The 23,042-nt window shown below is 39.9% G+C and overlaps 1 protein-coding gene across 1 annotated transcript; it reads right to left on the bottom strand.

Annotated features, from left to right (window-relative positions):
* Nucleotides 1–1,342: 1,342 nt before the first annotated feature.
* On the bottom strand, nt 1,343–22,248 carry NIPSNAP2 (nipsnap homolog 2). Its single transcript, XM_050929655.1, has 10 exons — nt 22,125–22,248; nt 17,215–17,354; nt 17,084–17,129; nt 11,398–11,492; nt 9,321–9,391; nt 7,882–8,022; nt 6,632–6,663; nt 4,749–4,843; nt 3,505–3,588; nt 1,343–2,690 (listed from the first exon to the last, which is right to left on the bottom strand). Exons 1-10 carry the CDS (start codon nt 22,220–22,222, stop codon nt 2,626–2,628), a joined length of 867 nt encoding a protein of 288 aa, XP_050785612.1. The 5' UTR covers nt 22,223–22,248; the 3' UTR covers nt 1,343–2,625.
* Between the last annotated feature and the right edge of the window lie 794 nt (nt 22,249–23,042).

Here is a 23,042-nt window from a genome sequence, read left to right as displayed (position 1 = left end):
AAACAGTGCAAGGGGTAAAGTAAGTAGGCAGGCAATCCCCTGACAGGAGGGGAATAGGAGAAAGTAGAGAAAGTTACGGGGGGGGAAGGGAAATGCCCTACTTGACACAGACGAGGAAGGAAAATCATGCAAAGCCATTGCTCACTTATGAAAAATCTCTTCTTCAGTCTATGCTCAAGCACATTATATTCCTTTCCCCACGCTTTCTCTCTCATGTGTTTAGATTGTAAGTTCTTGAGCACACAAATCATCTTTCACTCTGCTTGCACGGTGTCTAGAAAAATCAGACACTGGATGCTACCACAACACAAATACCACCAACGTTAGGAAATTATTAATAATAAAGTTAGGGAACTATTAAGTTGAAAGACCACATGTGCACAGGTGCTGGAACTAGGAGTATGGTGTGTGTGTGTTCCTGCAGCACCCCTGGGCTTAAAGTGGTTTCCATTATATACAGGATTTACAGTTTGGTTCAATGGCTCTCAGCACCCCTGAAGATGTGTGTCACATCCATGTGCATTTTTCAAATGCTGTATTATCTAGGCCAAAATGGCTATGGTCAGTGTATTAGCTTTTCACCTGTGGAGACCAAGGTGAAAATACTGATGCCAGTCAATAGTAAGTTTAGGCATCTAGCCTGGAGCACCAGAGTACAGGGGATGGAAATTACAGGCTAGCATGCAAGATTCAGCCTAATCTCCACTGTCTAGCACTGCAAAGCCATCCAACCATCCGACATCATTAAGTAGCTCTACTCAAGAGAGGCCTGGCAATAGAATGAAACAAGGATGATGCAGCTCAAGGTATCAGCAGAATGTTAAAGCTTGCAGCACCAGGCTCAAACCGGCATTGCTCATCTCTCACTCTCCCGAGCAACGAATGTGTTCAATAATTAAAAGCAAAAATAAGCCACATACAAAACGAATACACTTGATAAAATCAGCATGGATCATTTGAAGCCATACCCTGCAAACCAACATGGGTCCTAATCCTGTAACCGGATCTGGCAACATGGATCCTTGCACCCTACATGGAGATCTGCTGGCTCTACATGGGTGCAGGGCTCCACACCAGCAGATCTAATTGAGGGATCTGGACTGTGGGGATACTTCCCATTTCCACATCCCAACACCACACACTTCACAACCTAGCATCTTATTTGGAAACTGTATGTAAATATCAGCTGACAGCATGTCTTTGTGGAAGTGATAAGCTTCTGAAAAAAAGGCACATTATGGCAACGTTGGCCATCTAAACTGAAATACTGTATAATTCACCCTTATCCCCCTTTTTCATAACAAACACTGCACAGATGGATGGAGACATATGGCGCCAGTAATATGTGAAAATTAAAAGGATTTTATTGACTGATATGTTATTGCAGAAAACTCATTGAAATGTACAAACTGGACATTCAGTATGTGATTTGTACATACAATATATTACAGTGATTCTTTAGTTTGAACAGACATTATTGTTTTCACTTACAGGATGGTCACGTCATTATAGATACTAAAAAGTTGATATGCTCTAATCTAAAAGTGAAATCAAACAGAACCGGACATAATGGTACATTGCTTTATGCTAATCATATTGACTCAACATGCGCCATCATCACACATCATTTCAGATGCACTACTGTATAGTTAGTGAAACACCTGATCAAGCATCTATCTCAAGTCATGACTGCTTATTAAACAAAACCTCTTTTCCTAGCTTTCAGAATTATTGTCAGAAATACACGATTAACAAAACATGAGTGCCTGTAAAATTTCACACCACTGTTCCTTGCAAATGTTTACTCCAATACTATAGATCATACAGCCCAAAGCTTGATTAAATAATTTCATACAGTTAGTTCCAGATACAGACACTAGATGTATTTCTGTTTCAGAGCCTTATCAAAATGGAATCCACTATTGTCTGTACATTCACCAACTATCACCTGGTTTGTAATTCATTTCCCACTAATACTTGCACTTTATTTATAAGTCAGAGTAGTTCAGGAATTCTACTGCACATTAGAATTTAAATATTCTCAGCTACTTTGTAAATTCATAATTATTTACTGGTTCAATTCCCAATAAAACTGATACAATAGTATGAATTTCTCAGATACAAAGCTTTGTTTAAATCTCTCCTATTTATGGGAATCAACTGACACTGATTTTTCAATCAGTAATGACTACAAATCAAATATACATTTTCCATTATACAGAAGCCCCCTGAACTGTAACAATTTCGGCAGGATTTAAATACAGCATTAGTTCAAGACTTTAAATGGCAGATGTGCAACTCTCCCTTTGCTGCTACTGAAGCGTGGGCATCAGTACACATCAGGACACACCACATACTTGTATGCCAAGCTCAGCTCGATAGGCCAGTTTCACAGATGAACTGGGTATGTCTTTTGAGTTCTTAAACTACAACCCTATTATTCTTTCCCCGGTACATTTCTAAATGCATAAAGTCTTTAGATTCTGAAGAAAAGAGGTTTCTTTGACAAGCTCAATATAGTACTTTTATGTTTCTTTGACCATGATATATGATGTATGCCATCAAATTAATTTAAGACAAATACTTGTCACTTCAATCTATGTAGGCACAGGTAAGTCAATAACTTTACTGAAGTGGAGAGATCTTCAATGGTATCATGATTCTGGACTCCATTTCCTGAATAAGTGGCACTGAAAAAAGGAAAGACAGGCTCTCATTTACTAATAAAGATCCCACTAGTAATTCTGCATACTCAACTTGGAGTACTGCTTTCATCAAACTACTCTACTAGTCAGTGCATATCAAATCTTTACTAATCACCAACCACTCCTTCCCCTTGTCACTGAAGAATAGTAGTTTTGAGAGGAGGTAAAAAAAAAATTATTTAATAGTTTTTAAATTTGCACTAAGGGTTTTGAAGACAAAAACACCTGTTGCTTTTCAGCAAGCTTTAAGGTTAGCTTGCAATTGTACTGTAATATTTCCATTGTAATCTGATGGAACAACATTTGAAATATTTAGCATAGCTTACATGCCAGATTTGTTATGAAAGCTGTTTCTGATATCAAAGGTCTCCTGGATCCTGGCTCCAAAGTCTACTTTCCCTTTTTAGAGGGATTTATTTCACAGGGCCCCAATGTTTCACATTATAGCCTGTTACAAAGAAAATCTAATGGATTCTTTTAAAGATATATTTCACTATTTACTGTATAAGTTTTTGTGCACAGAAAATTAAATCTTTGAACAGATCTATTCCTTTAGTAGATGTTCTTTAGTACAAATGTGTTTTAATACAAACATTTATACAGCAACTACATCAATTTGCTGACATTTACAAAAACAGAAAACAGATTATTTAAACAATTGACTTTGTAACTGATGAAGATACCAGCAAAATAAAACATTTATGACAATGTAACTTACTGAAACAATCATGGTGGCATCTCTGTCCATTAAAAATAAATGTTTACTCCATGGCCCATTCCAATTTAGTTCAGCTCTTACCTGTATAATATACTAGTTCATCCCAGCCATGTTTATTCCATGCAGCATTTCTTGTATCTTCTCTGGACTGGAGGTCTTTGTAAGCTAGAGGAAAAAAGTACACACACAAAATTTAGTACTAAGTCCATGTCCTGTTGTCCATAACTATCACACTTTACAATATTTAATTCTGTGGTTAAGAGGCTGCAGTCATTTGGAAGGGAAAAAAAAGAAAGTTAGCTTCAGATGCTCCTCCTTATACAAAGAAAAAGCTCCAAGACCAGTGGAAAGGGGGAAGGCAGAGAGAGCAAAGAAGTAGGTCTACAGCATATATGGAAGTCATTCCATGTGAACATCACATGGCTGGTGCTCCCTGGGTTTTGCTGCATGTGGAGTCCTCAGGCAACTGCTCTGCCTAACATTTAACCCTGGCCACCAGCCGTAAGTATTGCTAGGAAGGTTGGTAGAAGTCACTGTAGATCACTGGAACATTAAGCTCCCCCCCCCATGCTGACTATCCCCTTTCAAATGGATGCAAGTGTGCCAAGGGATGACAGAGACAGAAGGGGCACTGAGAGGGCCTTGATACCATAATTATAGCTGCACTAGAAATAGATTAGACAGATAATGCAGCACACTGGGGCTGGATCTCTGCATGGGTGTTCTAGGATCCATGGTGTTGGAATCCAATTTCCTGTGGATATCCTTGAGGTCTGAAGGCTGCAGCACAGGTTTCCTCACTGCAGTTGTTCAATTGTGAGCCTCTCTGAAGAGGCCTGTCCTCCTGAACTGTCTGGAAACCACCTAGCACACAGTGGGTGCCACTGCAAATAAACAAATGTTCAACTCTCTCTGCTGTAAGCGGAACAGACGCTGGTAACCTGGGGAAATAATTGATTTTTCCTTCCCTGTAGGAAGGTATTATTTGACCCTTAGAAATTAAATCTTTGATTACTAATTTCAGTGTGAACTTGGCCTGAGGGAAGAAACTGCAGGACTGAACTCATTATGTTCACTTTACTTGAAGCAAACAGTTAAGACTCTGATGAGAAAGGTTTGTGATGTCTTACTGTAACTTCTGATAGAAATTACAAAAGGACAAGGAAATGTTTATTTTGTGCTTTTACCTTTGGCAACTAAAACTGCAAAATAAATTTTAAAACCCTTGCTGATATTAAAATGCAATTCACACAGTTCTCTCTCTCACTATCCCAAACAGACTAGGTGACAGAGGAATGAGTGTAGCAGAAAACAAAGAAGCCTACCCCAAAGATGATGAACCATATATAACTGTCCGATTTGTGAGAAAAAGCCTCCAACTGCTTCATTATTGTCCTGTCGGAAACGAATAGCACGAGCCCTACAAGAGACAAATGGAATCTCTAGAAACAGTAGATGGGCATAGGAAACAAGTGGTGATTGGAAGGAAAGCAGAGTTACAATTAACACCATCTCAAATGTTAAAGCATTTTGCAGCAGATTCCAGATATAAAAAACAAAAATACAACCCAATTCCCAGCAATAAGCAATTAAAATAGAACTTGTTAAGCAACATTAAAATTGGAGAGACACCTCTTTATTAGATTGCATGCAGATCATTTTCTAGTCTTCAACTTTAATTTTGGAGCCAGTATGATAATCATGGTTATGGTTTAAAATGGCAAGAAATTTCTAAAGGTTTATCAAAAGATGCTTCCAAAATGGAATCCTCCTACCTGCCAACTTTATACTACTTTTATACAACTTCATACTACATTGGCCTTATTACTGCAACCTTGGCACATGACAAGTTATAACAAGCTGTTGGTGTGTTACACACACTCACTGTGGGAAGGATGAAGCAAGGAAATACAAAATATAGCAGTATGTTTTAAACATTTTGTAATGATAAGAAACCTGAACATTTTGATAGATGAAGTAAAAAACAGGGAAATTTCAAGGTGTTCTGAAAGAAGTTCTCAGGAAACAGACATATGGAAAACTGGGAAACATAGTCTCTTTGTGTAAAAGTCTTTATTTGTTTTGATCACACTACTATGGACAAACATGAGCAGGACGGGCAAGAGTTTAGCCAATAGAGATGTACAAGTGAGATTAGGCGAGATTCTTAGTAGTAGAGGACGGTAGTTCATTTTGTAGGTGTGAAAGAAACCCCATGGCAGTAGTGCTCAGGTGTATTAGAAGGGTGATGGTGTCCCTTCTACAGATGTCTACTCTTGCCAAGAGTCTGAACCTGCTCTTACCGAAGTCAACAGCAAAATTCCTATTAACTTCAATGCAGCAGGATCAGGCACCAAAAGTCAGTAACATTGGTGCTGTCCCTGAGGAGACTGATTGGGAAAGTAGACTGAACATAGGACAGCAAGCAAAATAATATAGTTTAAATCATGGCTCTGACATCTGCTCGCTATGTGTCCTTGGGAAAATTTCTTCCCCAATCTGTGCCTCAGAATCTTCCATAGTAAAATTAGGATAATACTTCCCTTCGTCACACAGTGGTTGTGAAGATTAATATTTAAATGCTTTAAGGATGAAAAATGTGACAGAAGTGTTAAGTATTATTTATTTCTCAAAAGAATGATGGCTTTTAAAATAACAACAAACAAGAGAGGTTCCATCATTGTTCACGGAGGCACTCCCTTTCCTTCCCAGAAAGGCAAAATAAAAGAACTAATTTTTCAGAGCTGTATAGGACCAGGAGCAGCTCATTAGCTCTGTGTATCTGGAAGGGTGTAGGGATTATTCTACCATCTCCACCTACATGGTTTTAAACCAGAAGTAGGCAACCTATGGCATGGGTGCCGAAGGTGGCACGCGAGCTGCTTTTCAGTGGCACTCAACACTGCCCGGGTCATGGCCACAGGTCCGAGGGGCTCTGCATTTTAATTTAATTTTAAATGACCCTTCTTATACATTTTAAAAACCTTATTTACTTTACATACAATAGTTTAATTATATATTATAGACTTATAGAAAGAGACCTTCTAAAAATGTTAAAATGCATTACTGGCGCATGAAACCTTAAATTAGAGTGAATAAATGAAGACTCGGCATATCACTTCTGAAAGGTTGCTGACCCCTGTTTTAAACTATGAAAAGTAATTAATAAACTTAAAATACAGCACACAACATGGTGAAATAAACTTACCAGTAGTTGCCCCATTCAATCATTGTTCCAGGCTGAAAGAAGAAGAAAGTGTCTAGTATTTTAAAGAAAACTAGAGTGTTGGGACAGTTCTGTGGCATATTTTTGAAACTGGATCTGACAAATGTGAAGTTATATGAAGCAAAAATATAAAGGTGGGGGAAGAGGGTCTTCCTTCCATATTTCACAAACTGACAGTGATATGCGTGGTGCTTGATCTAAGCACCATGTTATGGCCATCAATCTTCTGTCCAAGTTAAGATTTACCGGGCTCCCATTCTGAGTCTAACATGCCACATTGACCAGCTGAAGGAGTCCCTTGAGTGACAGAAGGCACTTCTTTCCCCTGAGAGGCTGTGCGTGCTGCCTCTGCAGGGTCCTTAAATGTAAAAGGTAAGAAACTGAGAAGTGACTTTTCAAATATTTTTAGAATATAATTGTTCAGGATTGACAGACCATGCCAGCTGCTCAAGTCCCCACTCCTGCCTGCCGGCATTATTATAGGTTCTTAATAGTGCTTCCAACAATAATATATTTTTAGCATGTCTTTTCTGCCAAAATGAGCACTGTTTAATTTTCACTAATCTGAAGGGTTTTTTAAAAAAAAAACAAAAAAATGAGGAAAAGATGAAAAATACAACGGCATGAGCCTAGAGCTATTGAGTTCCATTATCATCATCATCGATTACTTGTATTATTGTAGCGCTTATGATGCACTAATGACAAAGGGGAACAAAAATGGTTTTAAACAAGATAGTGACATAGCCACAAATGTCAGTGACGCTTTTTTGAGCTCCTTCATCTTCATGTACGTGTTATAATATAGAACATGGAGAATTCAGGCATCAGTATTACACAGGTTTCCATTCTCACAGCATTTCCATTTGAAAAATACCATTATTTATCAAATACATTGATTCCTTTAAGTGCTTAAAATTATGAATGTATATTCATTTGCAATTACACTGTACAGCTATTATATTTCCTTTCAGTCTCTTGCATGAGTGCGTGTGCATTTCAATGAGAGTCAAGGGTGCTCAGCACTTCTCAGGAAGTAGCCAGCACCTTGTTGGATCCAGTCTTTATAGCTGGATTCTGCACACACTGAAGCCAGAAACACTTTTGCCATTGACTTCAACAGGAGTAAGACTAGATCCTTAGTTCATTTTTAAGGAGGTCTGTGTTTTATTGTACACGTGTTGCGTATTTTCAATTTTTAATCATTCATGAAAGAAAAAATATTTGACACTTACTCTAAGTTGATAAGATCTCAGTTCATAAATATTAGGACCCTCCCTGGGAACAGGTTCATTCCAGAAACTAAATTCCAACAGAAGCTGGTTCTTGCGAGAGAGAAGCATGTTACCCCTTTCTTTGCGAAATTCCGTGAATTCCTTAAAAATAACAGTCATCATCAAACTTTAATATGTTACATTAACAAATTCTACTCTTCTACAGAACATAGTGGCTGAAATTTGCAAAACCACCTTGGGGATCTGTATACCCATTCCCACTGACGTTAACAGTATCCAAATTCCTTAGGCAGCTTGAAAGTATCAGTGTGTTTACACATCACAGTCTCTATTACAATTCTTATCCTGGGCAGTTTGGGAGTGAGCTGTTTTAATAATGCCAAGCTAGGTAAGTAAAATCCAGAGGAGCTATTTTCTACACAGGCTGTAGTGAGTGGCTTCATGACAATAATGTTTTAACTGACAATTAGATTGTGTGTGTTCTGAATGGCCACTGACAGTATCCTGAAGAATGTAATTCATTGTTTTTCAACCTGGGCTGGTGCCAGATTAGTTCAAGTGGGTGTGTGGGGCAGAGGAGAGGATCAGAGTGGGTGAGGAAAGATGTTGGATTCCAGGTCTATATCATCCCCAAATACAGCAAACAGGCTGATGCATTTGGATGTAAAGACACAGGTAGCTCATTAAAAGCTAATGGGCATTCTTCCATGCTTCCACACAGCACCCAAGGTCACTGGCTGTGGCACCAGCTCACATGTGCAGTGCTGAAGGCTCACACAGCAGCCTGCTAGCTCGAGCATCACTTTTCTGTTCCCATTGTAGTAAGTATAGCCTGGGCACCAACAGATACCTCCAGCCCTCAGCATGTGACCTTCAAATAAGTGGGAAAATGGGGAGGGGAGAGGAAGAGTATCTGCAAAAAGTCATGTAAAAAAGCATGAAGAGAATAAGATTGGGGGGGGAGGGAAGGAAAGACAAGACAAGAGAACAAAGTAAAGGAGAAGCATTATGTGAGGGGACATGGTGGTGGGGGCATGCCCCGCTAGCAAATAGGCTCTGACAAAAGAGCTGAGAATCACAGACCATTCATAACAGCAGAATATAAATTACTAAAACCACTTTGCACTTCTACAACGTTTTACGCCTACGGAACTCAAAACGTTATATAAACATTAACACGTTCAACCTCAGCACTCGAGAGGTGTGTGATATCCCCATTTTAAAGACAGGTCCAATGAGGCACGGAAAGAGGAAGTGACTTGTCCACTGTCTCACAGCTAGTCTGACAGAGCTGGAAACAGACCACAGGAGTCCAAACTTCTAGTCTTTTGCTCTGACTGCTAGCCTATGTTCTCTAGCGACACTGGGAAAAACATTTCTCAGTAAAACATTTATTATTTCTAGCCAAAGTTTAAAATGTAGTCTTCATTTAGACTTACTTTATTTTGTCGGAGCTTATTCATGACCTCAGTAAGAGCTGGATAGCCTCCTTCATACCGCCAGAGATGTACTGAAATAGAAACAGACCTTTTTAGAGGCTTATGACAAAAGACATGAAACATCATAATGTAAATGAGGTCATTAACACTACAGAATGATATAAAAGTAAAAGCTGGCTAGCATGTTCAAAATGCATTCTCAGTGAAATACAATAGAGCCATTTGCTTGTTGACAAGGGGCTTCCCCTTCTATTCTAGTAACAGATGATCCTAAAGGCAAGAATGTACAAAGATTTCTGAAGGGCGCTTTTGCTGTATACAACTTAGATGTGATGCTTTTATGTGACTATAATTAAAGTTGAGCTTCAACTTAAAACAGTGTCTTATGCCAAAAATGACTTGGTGCACAGCTTCAACTGATGATAGCACAGCGGTGGCACTTGTATTTCAATTAACTACTCAATCAGAAGGAGCACAAAACTTTTTTGTGGGATAAATAAAATAGATGCCATTGTTAATTTTTTAATTGCTCCGCGATAAGAGGCAACCTTCAAAAGTACACCAAATGAGACCCAAACCCTCTAAAATATTTAGAATCAGGAGGACTTTCCTCATCAAATAATAATTTCAAGATGGGTGCCTATTTTGACCTATATTTAACAATGCCCTTTAAGTACACTGTGTAACAAGACTTTTTTATAAGCTTTTAGGCTAGCAATATTAAAATACTGAGACTCCCATTCCTACCCTCTTTTCTTCCATCTTCCCTCAAAGACCCCAAAAGCAACCTTTCCTCCAATGAAGATGGGGTGGGCCTGGCTTCCGCTGAACTAGTTAATGCTGCTTTGGAAATGATTGCATGGACATTCTCTGTCAGTATGCTTCTGATTAACTGTCAAGCAATATTTTAGATTTATTCCCCTCCGTACCTCAACATTCTCTTCATTTTTAATAATAAATACTCTCTTACAAGCTGACAAATCTCTGTCTACAGATATCCTCTCACCTTTGGCCAATGCGAATATTATAATTATCTTCAGCGAATACAGCTGAAATTAACATGCACATTGTATGCATGGATATGCTCCTGTAGTTGAAGAGCAGCACTGATAGTAGGATAGCTTCAGCAACAGTGTGTGTGTGTCTGCTGTAGAACTAACAAGAGCGCAGCATGCTGATTATGTGGTTCCCACAAAATGAGGGCTGCTGCTATACCCCTTTAACTTCTCAGAGACCAGGGTTAAAAGACATTTAACATCGTTTAAATGTCTCCCCATACCAGATTAAAACACTGATATAACACTTTGTAGTTATATAGCGTATTTTCAACAATTTGAAGGAATGCATCTGAAGAAGTGGGTTTTTTACCCACTAAAACTTATGCCCAAATAAATCTGTTAGTCTTTAAGGTGCCAGCGGACAACTTGTTGAATCTGAAGGAAGGCTACATTTTGATCTTGAATTACTGGACACTGTCTGTTTAAGGAAGAGATAGCTAGGGTATCAGTACAGGACCCAGTTGGCTGGGAGACAATAGTTCCATTACATTTTGCGATAACGTCAACGTTGCATAACAGTGCCATGCAGAACAATTATAACAGGACATGGAAAGTCAAAGTTAAGCTTTTAAACTGGCTAACACACGCTGAATTCTATCTCAGTACACCTTTTAAGCCTAAATTTTCAGAAGTGTGATCTGTGCCTGCAAAATAATGCAGGCACAAAGGGTATGCAGGTGCAAAGGGTATGCAGGAAAGAGAGGAAGGGGCTTACCAGGTACTCACCCTCTCATTGAGATGAGGTAAAAGTATACAAATATGTTTGAAAGAGAGTCTTAGATTAGTGCTGCCTGAAGAAGCACATTTTATGAATCAACACCTCGGTATCAAACTCAATGTGATAAAAACCAAGCAATTTTAAAGTTATCAATCATTAACCAATTATTTTGTGTAATCAACAGCCCATATCCTGAAGTACACTGTTAACGGTTTACGCACAGTGAGGACTTCAAAAGACACCTGCCAAGCACACATTTCACTTGTACGGTTTTACATTCTGTTGTACTTCCGTCTCCTACCAGCCTGATCTTGCTCTCCGTACCACGTGTTCCAAGTCCCCACCAGTGAACACGGGTAGTGTTTTTCTTCATGAATCTTTGGCAGCACCTCTTGACTGAAAAACAAGGAATACAGACAGTATGTTGCATTTCCTTCAGGGAGGCTACATTTGATATGCATAACAACTCAGAATTACGCCACATGTTCATTACAGTATGAACATTCACAAACTTCGTTTTTCAGAAGAGAAAGCAGAAATACAAAACTGCTGTATCAGGAAAAACTGATCACTACAACTCTCTCTATATAAACTTCAGCATAACCATCCGGGGAGAGATAGCTCAGTGGTTTGAGCATTGGCCTGCTAAACAGAGGGTTCTGAGTTCAATTCTTGAGGGGGCCATTTAGGGATTTGGGGCAAAAATCTGTCTGGGGATTGGTCCTGCTTTGAGCAGGGGGTTGGACTAGATGACCTCCTGAGGTCCCTTCCAACCCTGATATGCTATGTCTAATACACAGCATGACACCTCAGGTCTTTTGATGTGAACCCGCAAAACATGTAAGGTTACCTGATATATTAGCAAGATGTCCCAATCTGAGGGTGTGCAAAAGCCTGCATGACTTGGTTCAGGAACAATTTAAAAAGTTTTCTTTTGTTAGCAGCAATGAATGGTAAGACACAGAGATGGGAAAGGATAATTTGTCTCCAGCACTAAAGTTCTAACTGACATTTCTATTATGCCACACAGATGAAGATAATCACTCACTTTGTCTGATGGACATGAATGAAGCCAAGTGATGGCTGCTTGCTGGAGCATTACTGAACAGATTAGAAAGCAGACCCAGTCTGAAACTAATTTATCCATTAAAGCACAATATACACAGCAAAAGCTGCCTAAAATCCACCTCCTATGAGCAACCTGGACTTCAGCAACCCCTGGTTTCTTGTATGGTTGTTTAAGACAGATTTCACTGTACTGTACTTTGGTGAAAAGGTTGTTTCAGACTAGCTGAATTTTCTCTTTATTACTTTTTATTGCTGAATAACTGTCAGACATTTAGCATTCTGGCTAGCAGCCACTGATTCTATGTACCATAATAAATGGGGAAGAAGAATGGTCTTATGTGTAAGGAACAGCATTCAGAGTTGGAAGACCTGGGTTTTATTCTTAGCTCTGCCACTGACCTTCCATGTGACCTTGAGCAAATCTCATTATCATTTGTGCCTCAATTTCTCCATCTGCATAACAAGAATAATACCATGCACTGATCTCACAAAGGAGCTGGGAGTTTTCAACAATTGTTTGTGAAGCATAATAAGATCCTAGGATAGCAGCTGCAACAGAAATATAAATTATTATTACTACTACAATAAAACTAAAAGCTAGTTTCTGCTCTAGATTAGAAAGAATCTCACCTGATTCATTCATATGTACAAGCACCACCTTTTCCCCTTTATTATTGGCAGTCAAATTGGTGCTCAAAACTTCAGAATGGAGGCCCCTATCTCTTAAGGTTCATGAATGAGTAGAACAAAGACATGTATAACACTATTTTTCTATTAATTCATAGTCATAAAAATGTAGGGCTGGAAGATGTCATCAAGTCCAGGTTCCTGTGCTGAGGCAGGACCAAGTAAACTAGACTAGACCATTCCTGACAGGTGTTTGTCCAACCTGCTTTTAAAACCTTCACGACCTCCCTGGGAAACCTATTCCAGAGCTTACCTACCCTTATAGTTAGAAAGTTTTTCCCAATATCTACCCTAAATGTTTCTTGCTGCAGATTAAGCCCCTTGCTTCTTGTCCTACCTTCAGCAGACATGGAGAACAGTTGATCACAGTCCTCTTTATAATACTCCTTAACATATTTCAAGACTGTTAAGCAAGTCCCACCGCAGTCTTCTTTTCCTCAAGACTGAAGATGCCCAGTTTTTTTAACCTTTCCCCAGAGGTCAGGTTTTCTAAACCTTTTATTGATTTTGTAGCTTTTCTCTGGATTCTTTCCAATTTGTCCACCTCTTTCCTAAAGGATGGCACCCAGAATTGGACACTGTACTCCAGCTGAGGCTTCACCAGTGCTGAACAGAGAGGGACAATTACTTCCCATGCCTTACATACAACACTCCTGTTAATACACCCCAGAATATTAGCCTGCATCACATTGTTGACTCATATTCAATTTGTGATCCACTAAAGCCCAAGCTCCTTTTCAGCCGTACTACCATCTAGCTAGTTATTCCCCATTTTGTTGCGCACTTGATTTTTCCTTCCCAAGTGAAGTACTTTGCCCTTGTCTTTCTTGAATTTCACTTTATTGATTTCAGATCAATTCTCCAATTTGTCAAGGTAATTTTGAATTCTAATCCTGTCATCCAGCGTGCTTGCAACCCCTCCCAACTTGGAGTCATCCACAATTTTATAAGCATGCTCTCCACCCCATTATCCAACTCATTCATGAAAATATGGACTGACCCCCTGCAGGACCCCTCCCAGCTTGACATCGAACTTCTGATAACTACTCTTTTAGTACGGACTTTCAACCTGTTGTACACCCACCCTACAGTAATTTCATCCAGACTGTATTTCCCTAGTTTGTTTATGGGAATGTCATGTGGAAGACTGTCAAAAGTCTTACTGAAAATCAAAATACGTCACATCCACCTCTTCCCTTCATCCACGAGGCTAGTAACCCTGTCAAGGAAGGAAATTAGGTTGGTTTGGCATGACTTGTTCTTGAAAAATTCATGCTGGCTATTCCTTATAACCCTGTTATCCTCTAGGTGCTTACAAACTGATTGTTTAATAATTTCTTCCAGTATCTTTCCACGCATTGATGTTAGGCTGATTGGTCTATAATTGCCCAAGTCCTCTTTGTTCCCCTTTCTAAAGACAGGTACTCTTGTTTGCTCTTCTCCAATCCTCTGAGACCTCACTCATCCTCCGTGAGTTCTCAAAGATAATTGCTAATGGTTCTGAGATTGCTTCAGTTAGTTCCTCAAGTACCTCAGGGTGAATTTCATCAGAACCTGCTGACTTGAATCCATCTAACTTGTCTAAACGTTCTTTAACCTGTTCTTTCATAATGCAGGCTTGTGCATCTTACCCCTGTTAATATTGGGTTAAGTATCTGGTCACTGTTAACCTTATTAGCGAAAACTGAAGTAAAATAGGCATTAACCACCTTAGCTTTCCTTGACGTCATCCATTCTTAACTCTCCTTCCCACTAAGTAGTGGATTTACACTTTGGTTCATCTTTTCTCTCACACCTAACGTACTTATAGAACCTCTTCTTATTGCCTTTTATGTCCCTTGCTAGGTGTAACTCATTTTGTGCCTTAGCCTTTCTGATTATGCCCCTTGGTGCTTGCAATGTTCTTTTGTACTCCTCCTTATCAACTCATCCACGTTTCCACTTTTTGTAGGATTCCTTTTTGATTTTCAGGTCATTAAAGAGCTCTTGAGAAAACCACATTGACCTCTTTCTATTCTTCCTATCTTCCCTTTGCATCAGGATAGTTGGCAGTTGTGCCTTTAATATTGCCTCCTTGAGAAACTCCCAGCTCTCCTGAACAGCTCTTACTCTTAGATTTTCTTCCCACTGAACCTTACATACCATTTCTCTAAGTCTGTCAAAATCTGCATTTTTGAATTCCATTGTCCTTATCCTGTTGCTCCCATCTTTCCTTTCCTTAGAATCATGACATCTATCATTTCATGATCGCTTTCACCCAAATTGCCTTCCACCTTGGGATCTGCTACCAATTCCTCCCTGTTGGTGAAGTCAAGATGCCAAGATTCATGATGGCTAATCCTTATCACTCTGAGTTGACAGTATATAAAAAGGACTTGGACTGCTCAAGCTGAATTTTTGGGGATACTGAGGGAAGTTCAGGGAAGCGTCAGGTTTTCATCCCTCCATTCTTAAAATAGACCCAATTCTCTCCTTTCTACTTGAATATTTAGGCTGACTTCGGTTTGGAAAGACCAAATCAAATACCATACTTTCAGTAGATTGCTATCAGTGTCCCTGTACCTTTCCTTGAAAATATACATCTCTGCTTTGACTTAACATTTATTTATCTGATGAAGCAGTGCCATTTTTCTGCTTCTCTACCTCATATAATTATATACATTTATACTGAGCTGGTTGAAAGTGATTCTCTCTTCTCCAGGTATGCTTTTCTTCTTTCAGTCATGAGAGGAAAAAAGATTACAATGGAAACTACTTTTTAAAGATTTCCCCACTTGTGTTGCAAAGAACCACCTTTGTTTAATTTAAATGAAGAAAACTGTCCCCTCCCGCCCCCAGTACATTCTCTCTACTTTGGGCATTTTAACAAAGGATCATTCATACCGTACTAGAGAAATAATAGTGATTTTATCCAAAGCAAATCAAAGCACTTTACAAACATTAATTTATGAAGCCTAGAAGAACCCTTGTAAGGTAGCCATGTATTATTCCCATTTTAGAGATGAGTAAATGGAGGCACACAGAGGTCAGGTAACCTACTCATGGTTACACGGAGGGTCATGAACGCTCTTGAGTACAGAAGTCAGGAGCTGTGACCTCCAGCCTACAGTTCTAGCCAATAAACCACACTTAAAACAATATTGGTTGCATTATCCTAAAACAATGTTCTATTTAATTGATACCTTCTCTTAAATGATCAGTGTCAATGAGAACGAACTGCCAATGGCAGGTTCATGTTTCCCAGCTTGAGGGTTTAGCTCTTTCAAAGTGTAGTGGCTATGGTTCTAATGCAGCAAATATAGAGATAAATCAGAATTTTCATTTCTGTAACTGGTCTTTAAAATTAGTACCTTAAAAAACAAATATTGATACTTATTTTTAAACAGCAAAAGTTTTTGGAAATCCTTTATAATAGTCCTGTGGGTAAAATTCACTGCAGATCAAGCCCACATAAGGATTCACTATACCTCTTAATGTATCACTCTCAATAATGTCACTTTTCATAGAAACATCAGGGTGCGTGAACGTCAAATCTTGGGTTTTTATCCCCTCCCTCAAAGCTTTACTTCCGTTTTATATTTGATATTTAGTGGCTTCTCCCAAGTGACCCTCTCTCTTTTCTTCCAATTTGTAGACAGAACTCCCAGCAGGTAGATTCTTACACTGTAGCCGAAGAAAGGGCTAACTGGGACATCAGTACAGAGGAGTTGCATCTTATGCGGGGGTTAGGTTCTGAAGACAGCGCGTGAGGCAAAAATCGCGTATAGTCAAATGCTCATTGAGTGGAATGGCGGGCGGAATTGCCAGCACTACAGGTACAGTATTTAAATTGTTATTTTTCTCATTTTTTGTTTTGTTTTGCCGAGCGTATATAGTTAAAAACGCGTAACTTAAATGCGCCTATGATGCGACTCCACTGTATCTGCCTAAAAAGGCTGCAGCAGCCTTATGACAACTAGGGGAGGGAAGACATGTACACCTGGATCCCTCTCATATACACCCTAAAAACATCATCTAGTGCAGTTCAGTGAAGGAACACCCCAAAAAAGGAGCAGTAGTAGGGGAACTGGAAAGAAGCATCTGTGCCAACTGCCTCCAAGAATAAATGGTTTATTCACAATAATTCTCTTCTTCCCAAATAAAAAAAAAAAAATCACACAGCAGCCAATTTTCAGAATCCCATTGCTCAGATTCACATGTTGAAAACCACAAAGTATAATATATGAACTTACCAAAGTTTGTTGTAGGCATCTAGGTATTCTGGCTTTACATTGTGAACTGAAACAATAAAATTCAAGGATAAATGTAGTAGCAAAAATAAAATAAGATAAAAGGAAATGTTCAATATAAAAATATCACCCACACTGTATTTTATACAGACTGCTGGTCTCCTTTTTGGCTAGTAGATTGGAATGAGCATCTTTCCTTGGATCCACTTTGCGAACAAAGAGTGATTTTAACCAGCTGTCTTCACCTGCTCTGTTAGTTGATGATGCCAGCCCCCTACACATCAATGGATACATTACATTGTCACCGAATGTTTATTAAAAATGCACAGACAGGAGGAAAGTCAGTCAAGATCAAGTTTAACATACTATGGTAACGTATGTAGAGGAACGATGCTAAGTCTTCCCATGACCTCACTCTCCAGCAGTGAAAAGGGACAATGTTTACTCAGCAAGGTATACACCTATTGAAAAGACTTCCTGGAATGGCACAGAAGTGATGCAGCTACACTACCCCACTTGCACCCCTTGTGCTGAAGAAATACCGCCTTGAGTGCTGCAAGTTTCAGCGCTGTAAAGTGGCAGTGTAGACAATGCACCAGCGCTGTGAGCTACTCACCTCACGGGGGGGCGCTACTATCTCCCAGCACTGGTGCGTGACTACACAGCCATGGCAGTGCTTTAACATTGCTAGTAATTTATATCAAGTTTTAAGCCAACCCCAAAACATTGTGAGGCATAAAACCACTTTTGCTTCTCTGCCCTGCTCCTGCATTGATTAGAGCTCTGTAAGAGCAGAGAATGTAAGCCACTAAATATTTTTCTCTCTTAAACTCTCTTTGTTCAAGCAAGATATCTAAGTCCTCCCAGAAACCTGAGGTAAAAAATGAACACCCTAGTGCACGTGCACGAGAAAAAAGAGTGCGCAAACATTGCTTTGTTTACTGTGAATGGCACAGTAAATGCCACGTGTTCCTGTGTTTACTGAAATAGATTTCAAGGAAGCATCATGGAAGAGAAGAAATGCAGGTTACAGCATACTCTACTTTGGGAATAGATTAGAGTGGCATTAGGCGTCAAGGAGCCTGCATAGATTTTAATTTTTGAACAGCAGTCATTATAATGTTCAGGATTCCAATTCATTTTCTTTGTTCAATATTTACAGTTTTTCCCACTTAAAAAATTAGTTGACTTTGATAGAGTATCTGAAAGCTTAACTAGTTTAACCATTTAGTTTCTGCAAGTACCTCTGCAAAAATGCTATTTATCATCTTCATACAATACAGTACACAATAAAATCACAACAGACAACATGGTTCTTCTTAAAGTATGAATATATTAGGATTGTTTTTTCCCCTTTTTCAGTGGTAGAAAGACACTAGAGACACCAAATGATGTGCACTAGCTTTATCTACACCAATACAAATAATCTTTCGTTCAAGTGAACACCAAACAGAAAAGATTCTAGTTTTTACTGCTTCATCTTTATAAAATACAAAGGTGGCCTTGATCTTACACCATTTTCCTTCCTTCCGACCCGTTATAAGCATTTGCTTGCAGCTTTGCTCCATTTCCTGGAGGATTGTGGAAAGATTTGAAATTATTTAATTATACTTAATTATTTTGGAGGATTTTAGTTATTGGCTGGGAGATCCATAGGACAGATTACAACTTCCAACTGTGAAACTGTCTTGCAGGTCCTCAATAGACTGAAAATGTTCCAGAAATAAAAATGTTGGAAAAAAACTGTTTTTGGAAAAATAATCCTTTGCAGTTCACTTTAAAAACATATAACCCCCCCGACCAATTCCCATTTTTAAAACCCCAATAATAATGGGGCATAAAATGATGGGTAGTTTATATTGCTTATTCAAGTAACAAGCTGAAGGAAGCAGAAGACATGTGACAGCTAAGAAAAGAATAGCTGAGAATGAGGTGACCTTCAACACAAAGAAGCTACAGCTTCTGGGGCTAGATTCAAACATCAGTAATAAGTACACGGTGAATTTTCATAGCAGAGGACTAATCAACTGAAAAATAAAAGTTAGTAAATTAAAACCATGGCCCAATTTAATGATTATTGCTGAACAGTCACCTTCTCAAGAGTTTGTCAGCGACTATAACGAAAACCTTGAAATAAAACAAATACAATAAACCTACAACCATAAGAAATCAGCTTTGTATGACATATTACTAGGTAGGTACAGTATTTAAAGATTATAAAGTAATATGATTATCTCTCTGCTTTGAAAGTTACTACTACTTAGATGTACTCCTGGTAGTATAGAGAAGTCCTCAATTCCTAGATGTATTTTATAAGGACATTACAGTGCTTAATAGTTTTTTAAATACGAACACTATCAACTAAAATGTGAGCAACATTTAGAATTTTGGGAGAGAAATCATTTAAAAAAAGCTCAGGTCCAACAGGTATATTTCCAATAATTTGTTTTAAATGTCTTGTTTTTAAACAAAAGCATCTTCCACCACTGTTGTCAATTCAAAGATTGCAGTGCTAAAGAACTTCAAAGAGAAACTGACTATAACCAAAAGAGAAACTGACTTTGTTGATATTAATTGTTGAGTGGTAGGGGAATGCAAAAGACAACAGCATATAAATGGAAAAAGAACTTGGATTTTTAGAATTATTTGAAATAATCAAACTTATAATAAATATGCTTACAATATGAATTATAAATTGACAGCGTCCCCTTAAACTCTCCATAGTTTTACTTCTCAGTAGTTTGAAGTAAGACATTTCCTTAACAATTCTCATAATTTCACAAAAATGGATACTTACCTAAATTTCTAATTAATCTTAAAATCAGCATAGATTTGTACACAGTATCATCGATGTTAGCAAAACTTTGAGAACTGTCTCTCGTGTCTTACTACTACAACGCCAGTATGTGTGCTGGTCCTAGATGAGCTGTTTTCCACCAAAAATAGTCCAACTATAGAGAAATACATTTTCTTTAAAGGATATCCTGACTGCTATTGTGAGCTCTGAAAGAGACAGAAGAGACCCAGGTAGGTCTAATCTCTTTACTAGTTCAGAAATATTCCCTGCAGTAGAATATTAGTGCTTTGTATAGTTCAGTTTTAAATATTCAAAGCCATGGCATTCCCCACGGGAAGATCATTCCACAGTCTATCAGACTCATAGATTCCAAGGACAGAAGGGACCATTATGGTCATCTAGTCTGATCTCCTGTACAACAGAGGCCATAGAAGTTCACCAAAGTAATTCCTAGAGTGTATCTTTTAGAAAAACATCCAATTTTGATCTAAAAATTGTCAGTGACAGAGAATCCACCATAATCCTTGGTAAATTATTCCAATGGTTAATTACTCTAATTGTTAAACATTTATACCTTATTTCCAGTCTCATTTTACTGTCTGGGAATGTTTCCTGATATGTACCACCAGATTATAAAACAGGTTTAAGAAAAAGTTACTTGACAACATCTAATGCCAGTAAGAATGTGTTTACATCATGAATAAAGGGTAGGTATATGATATTTAAAACACAGCATAAAATTTTTGGTTTTTTGGGGGCCATATTTCTCACAGCATTACAGGCAGCCTATCGTGGAATCATTATCAGGCCTTTTACTAAGGCACTGCCTGATTTTGCTAGCTGTGGTCCCAATCCCGCAAGCACGTATGGATGTTCCAAACTCTAAGCATGTGAATAATCCCACTGGGCCTTGGTAGGTACTCAGACTAAAGCATATATGCCTAAGTGTTTCCAAGATCAAGGCCTACAACTGCACATGGTAGGTAAGCAATCATGCAGTGTGTGATGGTGTGTCCACACTGGCTTGTATAGAGAGCAAATAATCAGCCAATGTCTGTATATTTTTCAAACTGCCAGTGGCTCCTGTAGATGTTGTTTTCCAAAAAAACCCAAAAACCAAACACCAACAAACAAAAAACCCAGAAAAAATCATTGATACCCAAGATTTCAAACGGACATTATCAGGTTAAAACAAAGTAACAAAACAACTTTCCTTATTTTAGAAACATCATTGGTAACTTGTAACAAATGGAAAGCTAGAATTTTGAAAATGTAAGTTTATTTTCACTGTTTTACTTTTGGCATAACCCTTCCATTGAAAAATAGTACAAGACTAATCAGTTTCTTGTCAATTTCACCTCTCTTTTCTTACCTACAAGCTCAGTGCTACAGTAGGCAGCTGGCAAATGTTTATTTTAAAAATTGCCTACATTAGATTAAAAACACACAGGGAAATACGAATCCATCAAGTTTTCTTTTAGCTGAAAACCAATACTCAAGTTGAGTACAAATCCTAAATTTTTGCTCTGACACCATCCCCCTGAAAGACAGAAAAATTTGAAAGAAACACTTAACTGAAATTCAACCAACAGGTTTTGATTTCTGTTCTAAACAAATATCAAAGTTAACAGAAAGTATAAAAATAAATCAGATGCTTCAAACCCATTCCAACAGGTGCCTGTTGGGGCATGGGGCATCAGATATTTACACTATGTCTTGTGGGTTTCCCTCTGAGGGTGAGTGTGTAGGGGAGTTGTGTAACCCGGAGGGTCCCCAGTCTCAGATGGGGGGGCCCCTGTGTGTGCAGAATGGGAGGGAAGGAGGTTCAAACCCAGGACCGGGGGGTTGTGTGGGCATGATCCCAAAGCAGGATCGTGGGGCGGGTCTGAGGCGGAGAGTGCATCTGTGGGGCGAGCTTCCCAGGCCCGGCTCAGGGCCCCGCATGGGGATGCACAAGCTGGGGTGCATGTGGAGGCGAAGGGGCGGGTGCCCGGGGCGGGCTGTCCCTAGGCGGAGCGGGGAGGCCCATGACCTTGCGGGAGACCCCGGGCTAGGAACTACTACTGGGGGCTGCCCCTCCCCCGCCCCGCCGGGGGGCTCCTGTCCCCGGGCCCGCAGCCCGGGCCCCCCAGGCCAGAGGGGCGCCACTGACAGTCCGGGAGGAGTGAGCGAGGGGCACCCCGGGGGCCGGGCCTCCCAACGCCGCACTGCAGGCCCGGGGTCTCTCCCGGAGGAGCCCGCGCTCACCTGAGGGCCAGGCTGCCGCGGGCCGGGAGGCGAGGCCCTGCCCTGTCCAGCCCGCCGACTCCCCCCAGGCTCCGCCGCAGCAGCACTCGAGTCGCCATCTTGCTCCGGCCTCCTCCGCTCAAGCTCGACCGGGCCCGGGAGGACGACTCGAGCCTGCAGTACCCGCTGGCGGCCACCGGGGGGACAGCGGGGCGTGAGCAGGCCCCAGAGCAGATGAAGGGGGGCTTGGCGCGCTGAGGGAGCGGTCAAGGGGGACCCCCCCACACTCTTTAACCCCTTGGCTGCTGGGTTTAGTATCCGTGTCTCTATGACTCCCGCACACATCCTGTCAAGCCAGGCACCTGCAGCATCAGTCTATGGGGATGGAGGGGATTTTAGAGTGGAGCCCCATTTGCCCCCATGCACATCTGTTGAAGCCTATTTTAACCCACTCAGTATAAGGCTCTTGAGGCTCATGTCAGTGCCTTTCCTCCTCCACTGTTGTCTCTCTCTCGCAGAATAATTCTGCATCTCATCAACACTTCAGAGAAGACACATTATCTCTGGAAGGAGACCAGGGTGGTGGAGCCAGCTCTGCCACTGGCTTCTAGCCTTGGCAACAAGCCCTTTCACCTTTCCGTGCCACTTTCCTCCTCTGTAAAATAAGGATAATACTTTGCACATGCTTAACTTTACTACTGTGAAGCATCCCGAGGGTGCATAAGTGTTAGCAGACTTGAGGGCCTAAGGTATTACTTGCTAACCCTTGCCACTGTGGTTTCCACTCTGCAGGACAAAAAATGCAACCACGTACAGAAGTCCTAGCTTTAATATTTGGCTGCTCTTTACACTGTTGTTCCCTTCATGAAACGTGATGGATGCACAAATATTTTGTGTTCATGGTTAGCTGTAGCTTCTTACCACTCCAACAAGTTATTA

The sequence above is a fragment of the Gopherus flavomarginatus genome, chromosome 19 (genome assembly GCF_025201925.1).
Source record: "Gopherus flavomarginatus isolate rGopFla2 chromosome 19, rGopFla2.mat.asm, whole genome shotgun sequence".
Lineage (NCBI taxonomy): Eukaryota > Metazoa > Chordata > Testudines > Testudinidae > Gopherus > Gopherus flavomarginatus.
Note: the sequence above shows the minus strand (reverse complement) of the source record. Positions and strands in the feature narration are given on the sequence as shown.